The sequence below is a fragment of the Vigna umbellata genome, chromosome 2 (genome assembly GCF_029865625.1).
Source record: "Vigna umbellata cultivar VRB3 chromosome 2, Vumbellata_1.0, whole genome shotgun sequence".
NCBI lineage: Eukaryota > Viridiplantae > Streptophyta > Magnoliopsida > Fabales > Fabaceae > Vigna > Vigna umbellata.
In genome coordinates, this window is record NC_142166.1 from 41,605,960 (window position 1) to 41,615,626 (window position 9,667).

A 9,667-nucleotide genomic window follows, 5' to 3' on the forward strand; every position below is an offset into this window, starting at 1 on the left:
TTTATATGCATCCAGGTCCCATTCTCAAGATTTCTTCTTCACGTCTCAATATATCCGTACAAATATCTTAGGACAAATGTTTGTGTGGAAAATACCTAATTGTTGGTTACATTAAAAGGGATATGTGTATACGTGAGGTGACATGCACATCAAGATATTTGTTTTTGCATAATCATTATACTTATTTGATACAGTTTTTACGTAAATTATAAACAAGCACACATGTCTCAATTCTATAACAAGTATTTTTAATGTGCGTGACTAGAATAACTTTCAAAACACTTATTTTTTTCCTTTTGAAAACAATAACATATGCTCTTGAATAGAAAATAAGAATTACATGATTTTTTTGTGTTGAATTTAGTTTGAGATTTTAATATTTTTATTTAGTGGTATATTTTAGGTTTTTGTAATGCACATGGTACGGATAGTATGAAAGGGCGTTAAAATATGGAAGGTTCCGAATTATATCCTTAGCAGAGACAATACAGATTATACAGTAGTGGTAGGAAATAAAATTTACAAGAATTAGTATAAAATTGTATTGATGTGACAAATTAAAAAAATTTATTTTTAAATTACTTTTATTTATCTTCAAATTCACTCAAATAAACAACAAAAAAAATTATCTTCAAATTCTCTCAAATCCCCTTAAATCCACTCTGTCAAATCCACTCAAAAGAACATGTCCTAAATAATTTTTAAAAGAAGTTTTTTTTAATATTTATTGACTTTAAATATTTTTTGAGATGATATTGATGACTTGGAGATAACATTTTATTGCCGAAACTCAACAGTAGAATTTTTTTTATGGTTAGTTATATAAGAGGAAGTACACAAGTATATGTGAGCTGATATGTTTAGCACAAAATATATTTAACCGATGTCAGTATAAGTATTTTTCTTGGTAAATATTTGGTACAAGTACTTCTGGTACATATTTGGTACACGTATTTAAGTAACATATTCGTTGATCTCAAATAAACTTTGGTGTTATTCTTTGAAACGCTGATATAACATCATAAAAACTGGATCAATAAAGGAATATTCTGTTAATGACTGCACGGTTAACGTTACTAACGACAAAAAAAACATCACCCTCTTATTCCGGAGTCGACATCATTTTTCATCTTTTAATTTGATTTATAAACATACAATGTTACTATGAGTTCATAGTCGAGTGCAAGAGAGCCTCTAAGTTATTTTGGACTCATAGTCGATCGATGATATCTCCCAAACAAATAAACTGAGCGGACAAATAGTTAACCAATTGGTAAAAACAGTCGTTAAGATAATCAATAGTAATATCTGCTGGAGAGTTAATGAAAATAATTGTCATTTGTTGACAATTAATAATATCATTTATTGGTGATTAATGAGTCAAATCTAACAATAACCTCATTATAATTTATAAATATTTGTATAAAAAAGAGGACATGTAACTTTTAAACTCTGATAACTAATCTTTATTACAAGATTATTACATTATTACATAAAGTCAGTTAGTTAAGTGTTGGAGTGTCTTTTGTATTATTTGGACAAAGAGAAGAGAGAAAAAAACGTAGTAATGGTGCTTACATAAATGACGTAATGCAATGGTGCAAATAAATTGAAAAGTGATAGTTGGATACTTGGTTTTATATTATTTTGTAATACAAAAAGAAGTAAAAAACATTTACATACTTCTCTACATGAAATTTGAGAGGAAACGTAAATCTAGGTTGGTAGCTAGTTGTCCATGTACATATACACTTTTTTATTTAGAAATGGAAAGACCGAAAAGTCTTGAAAGAAAGTGGTTGATGTTATTGGATCATGACTTAGCAATGTTTTTTAATAACTTTTCTACAATAATAAGAATATAGGTCGTTATTTTATTTATTGGTTTCTATATTTAAAATGATAAATCACAAATAAAATAGACTATATATCATATTTCATATATTTAAAATAGATCAATCATAAATAAAATAATAGACTATAAGTCACTTTTCATGTATTTAAAATAGATCAATCATAAATCATAAATCATAAATACACAATTGTAAAAAAAAATTTGTTAAAATTTGTTTTTCCGATATTATATCAGCCTTTCAAGTCGACTTTAGAGATAGAGCCTAGTAGTTCATTACCCTAAAACACAAGCAAGTCGTTGTGGATGTCGTAGCCCAACTTCTCCAAATTGGGTTTCACCGCAAACTGAATCATGGGAGGTGGACCACAAGTTAACGCCAAGGTATCAGGAGATGCAGCTGGTACATGCTCTCGGAGGATAGTCTCGGTCATGAACCCCACACTGTATTCCCAACCTTCTCTTATGCTTTCTTGCACCACGTACCACACCTTGAGCCTGTCATGTTTCTTAGCCCATTCATCAAGCTCCTCTCTCAGCAATATATCATCCTCGGTTCGATTCGCGTACACCACATGCATTTCGGTGTGGTCCTCTGGGTCCTTCAGAATGGCTTGAACCACTTGGTAGATGGGTGTGATCCCGGTGCCACCAGCCAACATGGCTAGCCTCTTGGCAAACCTAGGCTTCCCCTGGACGAGGAAGTTTCCTCTGCCGGTGTATTCTATGTGGCCTAGTGGGCCTTTCACGTCCAAGACAGAGCCAATGGGGAGCGAGTCCAAGTGTTGAGACATGGTACCACCGTTGGGGAATTTAGGATGCACTCCTTTGAAGTAAACCTTGACGACGAGGTCAAAGATACCCACTTCATCTACACTGCTTGTGGGGGTGTAGGCTCGCATGCATAGCTTCTCGTCGACAGTGGCACATAAGAATACGTGCTTCCCGACTGGCAAACCCATCAGCTGGTCCTCGCTGGGTAACGCAAAGCGGAGGAGCCTGACGTCGTTGGAGATGGAGGTTCTGGAGAGGAGCTTGCATGGGATTTTCTCGCGTGGGTTGAGAGCCACTTCCCTGATTGGGGCCAAGTGGGTGGTTTCAGAATTGCCATGTACGGAGGAGTTGGGGGAAGAGGAGTCAGAGGTGTAGTCGGTGGTCATGAGCTCACCGATTCGGTAGTCTTGGAGCATTTCCTTGGCTTTTCCGGAGTGAATGGCTTCGAACTCCTCGGTACAGTCGGTGCCGGCGTTGATGAGGATGCTATCTTCGCCGCCAGGATGGTCTTTGAGGAAGCGGGTGCAATCGTAGACATGGCCGTTGACTATGATCCAAGCCGAATCTCGGTTGTTGTGTCTTCTGACTTCGGAGATGGAATAGGTTTTAGTGGTTGTGTTCATGAATGGGGAGGAAACACTCTTCTTGAGGGATGGGTTGGACTCCGATGATATATCCAGCTGCCTCTCTCTTCCCATCCATCCGCCAGATTGGTTGCCTGGTTGGGTGGGGTGCTCGAACACTATACCAATCTCACCCTTCTTCGGCTTGCACACGTTTGTCTTCACTCTGAACCAGCAGTTGTTCATCATTCCCTGCACATTCAAAACCTTATTTCGTAAATTGCACTCCAAATTATTCATTAACATCCATTTTAGTAAATAATTATTAAAAACCTAATTATTTTTAATCTTATGTATATTTATTTCTCATATTTTTTAACTGTTAATTACTTAAAGTTACTAATACTAAACCTAGATGCTAAGTCATGGAAATAGCTATTACCAGCTGTCACTAATCGGTCCAAAGTTGTGTGCGATGCGAACCTACCAAAACTAGGTCGCTGTCAATGAGCACGCGGGAAAGAAAAACGACAGATAATGGACGAGAGAGAGAAGCAGAAAGAAACAGAAACTGACCCATTTTCAGCGGGTTGACGTCATAAGATCATAATAGATATAATAAAATAAAAACATATTGTGACTGAGAAAGAAACAATGAACATGAAAAGAGCACTGCGGTGCTCGAGTTAAAACCTAATTTACCATTTTTGTCTATTTTCTTTTAATTTCATTTATTTTATTAGAATGCTAAGATAGAGTTTTTATGTCTTACTGAAGCTGTTTTCTAACAAAGTTATATAGAACTACAGGAATTATTAAAATAAAAACTATAAGTAAAAGAAAAAAGCACGAATAATTATTGCGCATATATTAGGTAATATCAAAGGGTAGTAATTAAGAGTAGCTTAGTTTGTTAAATGAGAAAAAAAAGGTAGAGGTAATGAATAATGGAGTAGGATTGAAAGAGAGGTAATTACCAAAACATTCCAGATGAGTTTCTCTGGCTGGGTGTTGAGGGCCTCGTCCCAAGCTCGCACCGCAATATCTTTTGCTGCGAGAAGATCCAACACCTCCACCTCCAAGGACCAGAAACACCAACACCAGTACTTCCCATATTTGTTCGGCTTCTCCGGACATTCCACGCTGCACACTTGCCACGTTTCACCACCGTCCAGCGTTACCTCCACACGTGTCACCTTTCTCCCACCTCCTGCATCAACAATCATCTTCACGTTTATTCTCACACCCAAATTCACTTCCAATTGCTTCACTAAAACACTAAACAAAACTAACTACATCCCAATGCTTTCCACCTGGCAAGTTGCAACGCCAAATCACCTCAAATTTTCTTTTTTTTCCCTCTCTATCTTCTTAAATATTACTTTCTGTAATTATTTTTTATCGTCCCGTCTTTTTCAGTTACCTTCTATAATGATTTTAATTAAAGTAAAAATAAACTGTTAACTTATAATCTTATATAAATTATTCAAACCGATAGTAAAACTAGCTTCGGTTACCTTCCCAAAACCTTAAAAAAATAAAAAATTAAAAGGAGAGAAACCTGCAGGTAGTAATACTGGGGAAGGGGGGGAAAAAAAGAGAACTGGCAATATTTGATGATAAGAGAGATGAAACTGACCGGAATAGGCATAGCCTCTGATGAAATAAGGCATCTGAGTAGTCCATGAGTTGATGGGCAAGATCTCTTCGTGAGAGGGCGTTGTTATGACGGAGTTTACGTTGACCTCGTTGATGCAATACTCTGGCTTGTACCACCAAGCTACAAATTTTGATACACAGACAATATATAAGCACTTTTGATCACAATCCATAATAATTTATAAACCAAGTAATTAGAAAGCGGAAATGGAGGGAAGGAAGGTACCTTCTGCATTGGCAAGTTCGGCATCAACGTGAGATGGAAGCACCCTGTTATCCATGTAATGGTAATAGCTTTCTGATTGCTGGGTAGAGACAACGATGCGCTTCAACCATTTCACCATGCGGCCACCCACGAAACCGGGTATTATCACCCTAACGGGGAAGCCATGATCCGGGGACAAAAGCTCCCCGTTTTGCATGTAAGCGAGGATGATGTCGCGAGAGGGATCGAGTGCAACCTCCCTCGTGATACTGGTCCCGTACTTTGACCCACCGTCAGCTGGCAGATCCTCGGAGCCTTCGAAACACACGTGAAGGGCTCCCTTCGAGCGGCTGTAGATCCCGCACCGCTTCAACAGGGTCCGCAACGGTATACCGCGCCACACCGAAGTAGATATGGCGGCGGGCCCCCAGTGGAAGCCGATGCTCTGTTTCACCATGTTCTGTTCCTTGCGCCTGTTCCCAGCGCAGACAAGTGTGGCAGGGAACTCGCGGATGGGAAAGTCGTGGAGCAGCTGCTCCATGGTGAAGCACGTGGGCCGACTAACGAGGCCCTTGACCTCAACGGTCCAGTCCTCCCAGCGAGCCCGTGGCACGGGCCCGTGGTTACGGACGTAGTGGAGGGGAACCGGAGTGATGAAACCGTGGTGCATGAGACGAGAGAGGGGTGGCTCCGAGTTTAAGGGGTGCTTCCCCGTCAACCGGATCAGGGAAGCGTTCCGTTTGACCCAGTGGTCGGAGGTTCCATCGTCGCGAGGGTCGAAAATGGAGGATTCAACTTCCACGCTGGACTTTAGAATGAGTTCCTTCAACACAGAGGTTTCTTCTTCGTCGTCGCTTGAGGAATCGGAGGGTGGTGGTGGGAGGGGTAACTTGATAGGACGCGGGAGTTCCGGAGCAGGCTTGTAGGAGCGAACGACGGGGTGTTGGTGGACGGTGAACGGACGGTTGTCTACTGAAGCCGCCATTGAGGGAATGGAGGGAGTGAGAGCAGTAGGAAATTAGGAAATAAGAGTTTTGTTTAAGAAGTGATTAATATGTTGATAGAGTTGGTTGGTTTAGAAGAAGGAAAGTTGTTTTTGAATGAAGGAAGATGCAGGGACTGGGGGAGTTATATAGAAGGCTGGTGGGGGTAGGAAAGGAAATTTACCTAACCAGGATGTTGATGGAAAAGAGTGAAACTATTCTGTGTACCATATACTATGTCCCACACAAACCAAACTTCTATAATCCACCCATTCTCTTTTCATAAATTATTTATTCTATTATTATAAACAAAAAGCCTCTTTTTTCACATATTCTTTAAGTAATCTATCCCTCTAAATCAATCTTACACTATCTCCACCAATCATTATTCATTATTCATATGCTTTCTTTATTCTACATAAATCAACCAACTTATTACATATTAGTCTCATTTAATCGACCTTTATTAAAAAAAAATAATCACCTTCTTTATTACAAAAACTATCACATCTTTTACAACATTACTTATGATTTCTATATAACTTTAGCCTTTTCTAGTTTGACTAAATATTATGTGAACATTGAATGTCGATTTAATACCGTAATAACATTTTAAAAAAATAATTAAACCCATTGTTCTATTGATTTATGTAATAATGTTAGAAGTTTCTTGTATTAAAGAAATGAGAGGATATATAAATATTTAATAGACTCTCTTTTTTTTCTCTATATTCTTATTATTATAAAAGCTATTATTATAAAAGCTAAAGTTTTACACTTTTTGTTGTTATGAACTCATAGCCGACCGAACGGTAAAGGTGCAGAAGAGTCGGCCGACCGATGATACCTCTCAGGTCAATAAACTGATCGGTAAAAAAAGTTGTTAAGATAATCAATAGTAATAACTGTCGGGGAGTTAATGAAAATAATTGTCATTTATTGACAATTAATATTGTCATTCATTGGTGGTTAATAAGTCAGACCTAATGGTAAGCTCATTATAAAAGAAGACAGGTAACTTGAACTTTAACTGAACTTAGAGCTCTGATAACTAATCTTGATTACAAGATTACTACGCGATGTCACTGACTTGAGCGTCGGAGTGTCTTTTGCAAGCACCCTCCCCCGCGGCTTGGACAAGGAAAAGAGAGAAGACAACACAACTGGACATCGGAACAGACAATTTTGAATGTTTTGGATTAGAATTCTAAATCCTACCGAAACACTTTTAAATATTTTGTTTCATATTAATTTTAAAATAATTATTATAGATATTAATGGTTATACTGTGTTTGACAAATAACATAAAACATATTTATGATATTATATTTTGTTTCTGTGGATAATTTTGGGACTGAAAGACTAACCTGTTGACATGTCTGGGTCGCTCGCTCGCTTCCAAACTCCTGCTATTGGCCGATCGGTGTTGGCACAAACCGATCGGTCTTCTTCTTGACGTGGAAGGATGTACCTGCAAAAGATATTCCGACGCTCAAGTTAGGCGTGTGATTTTGAGGAGCCTCGGCTCTTAGTTGAATGTTTAGTGAATGATTATCACTATTGAGTATTTGAGAGTAGCGTAGAGTGAATAATGCGTAAGTGGAACGTACCTGGCTTTTGGCCCTGACTTTGTATTTATAATTTACCTCATGGATCCTGAGCTGATATAAGCCCAATAAAATATAAACAAATTATCTGAAAATCCGGTTGGTTGTTTATAACCTTAACTGCTTAAAATATCTAAGATATTTTATCCAATAAATATCTTACTGTACATTATGCCCCCCAAGTCCGAGTTAAGCGTTCGGCTTTAGCCGTGGTTAACTATAGGACTTATGAGTTTGAGGGAGGTTGTGTTTGGCGTTTACAGCTCGTCCTTCGACATTAACCGAGAGGGATTTACCTCTCGACCATCGACATTAACCGAGAGGGATTTACCTCTCGACCTTCGACATTAGCCGAGAGGAATTTACCGCTCGTCCTTCAACATGAGCCAAGAGGGATTTACCTCTTGGCCTTCGACATTAACCGAGAGGGATTTACCTCTCGACCTTCGACATTAACCGAGAGGAATTTACCGCTCGTCCTTCAACATGAACCGAGAGGGATTTACCTCTTGGCCTTCAACATTAACTGAGAGGAATTTACCGCTCGTCCTTCAACATGAACCGAGAGGGATTTACCTCTTGGCCTTCGACATTAACCGAGAGGGATTTACCTCTCGACCTTCGACATTAACCGAGAGGAATTTACCACTCGTCCTTCAACATGAACCGAGAGGGATTTACCTCTTGGCCTTGGACATTAACCGAGAGGGATTTACCTCTCATCCTTCAACATGAACCGAGAGGGATTTACCTCTTGGCCTTCGACATTAGCCGAGAGGAATTTACCGCTCGTTCTTCAACATGAACCGAGAGGGATTTACCTCTTGGCCTTCGACATTAACCGAGAGGGATTTACCTCTCGACCTTCGACATTAACCGAGAGGAATTTACCGCTCGTCCTTCAACATGAACCGAGAGGGATTTACCTCTTGGCCTTCGACATTGACCGAGAGGGATTTACCTCTCGACCTTCGACATTAACCGAGAGGAATTTACCGCTCGTCCTTCAACATGAACCAAGAGGGATTTACCTCTTGGCCTTCGACATTAACCGAGAGGGATTTACCTCTTGGCCTTCGACATTAATTGAGAGGGATTTACCTCTCGACCTTCAACATTAACCGAGAGGGATTTACCTCTCGGTCTTTGACTTTGACCCAGGAACGCTTCCTAGTGAACGGTCTTTACCGTTCGGCTTTGAGAGGGCTTTACCTCTCCGCTTTGAGCTAGGAGTGCTTCCTAGTGAACGGGCTTTACCGTTCGGCTTTGAGAGGGCTTTACCTCTCCACTTTGAGCTAGGAGTGCTTCCCAGTGAACGGGCTTTACCGTTCAGTTTTGAGAGGGCTTTACCTTTCTGCTTTGAACTAGGAGTGCTTCCGAGTGAACGGGCTTTACGGTTCGGTTTTGAGAGGGCTTTACCTCTCTGCTTTGAGCTAGAAGTGCTTCCTAGTGAACGGGCTTTACCGTTCGGTTTTGAGAGGACTTTACCTCTCTCCCGAGAGGAATTTACCACTTGGTCTTTGACCTAAGAGTGCTTCCTAGGGAACGGGCTTTACCGTTCAGCTTTGTTGTTCCTCCATGCTCCTCGTGGTCATCATTGGGTTTGACACTCGGCCCCACGGTGGGCGCCAAAATGTTTCGGTGGATAATTTTGGGACCGAAAGACTAACCTGTTGACATGTCTGGGCCGCTCGCTCGCTTCCAAACTCCTGCTATTGGCCGATCGGTGTTGGCACAAACCGATCGGTCTTCTTCTTAACGTGGGAGGATGTACCTGCAAAAGATATTCCGACGCTCAAGTTAGGCGTGTGATTTTGAGGAGCCTCGGCTCTTAGTTGAATGTTTAGTGAATGATTATCACTATTGAGTATTTGAGAGTAGCGTAGAGTGAATAATGCGTAAGTGGAACATACCTGACTTTTGGCCCTGACTTTGTATTTATAATTTACCTCATGGATCCTGAGCTGACATAAGCCCAATAAAATATAAACAAATTATCTGAAAATCCGGTTAGTTGTTTATAA

General features: G+C 39.8%; 1 protein-coding gene across 1 annotated transcript; it reads right to left on the reverse strand.

Moving 5' to 3' along the window:
• Nucleotides 1-1,966: 1,966 nt before the first annotated feature.
• On the reverse strand, nt 1,967-6,152 carry LOC124819673 (nitrate reductase [NADH] 1). Its single transcript, XM_047291230.2, has 4 exons — nt 5,075-6,152; nt 4,829-4,969; nt 4,167-4,399; nt 1,967-3,441 (listed from the first exon to the last, which is right to left on the reverse strand). The coding sequence occupies exons 1-4, from the start codon at nt 6,036-6,038 to the stop codon at nt 2,134-2,136; spliced, it is 2,646 nt and encodes an 881-aa protein (XP_047147186.1). The 5' UTR covers nt 6,039-6,152; the 3' UTR covers nt 1,967-2,133.
• Between the last annotated feature and the right edge of the window lie 3,515 nt (nt 6,153-9,667).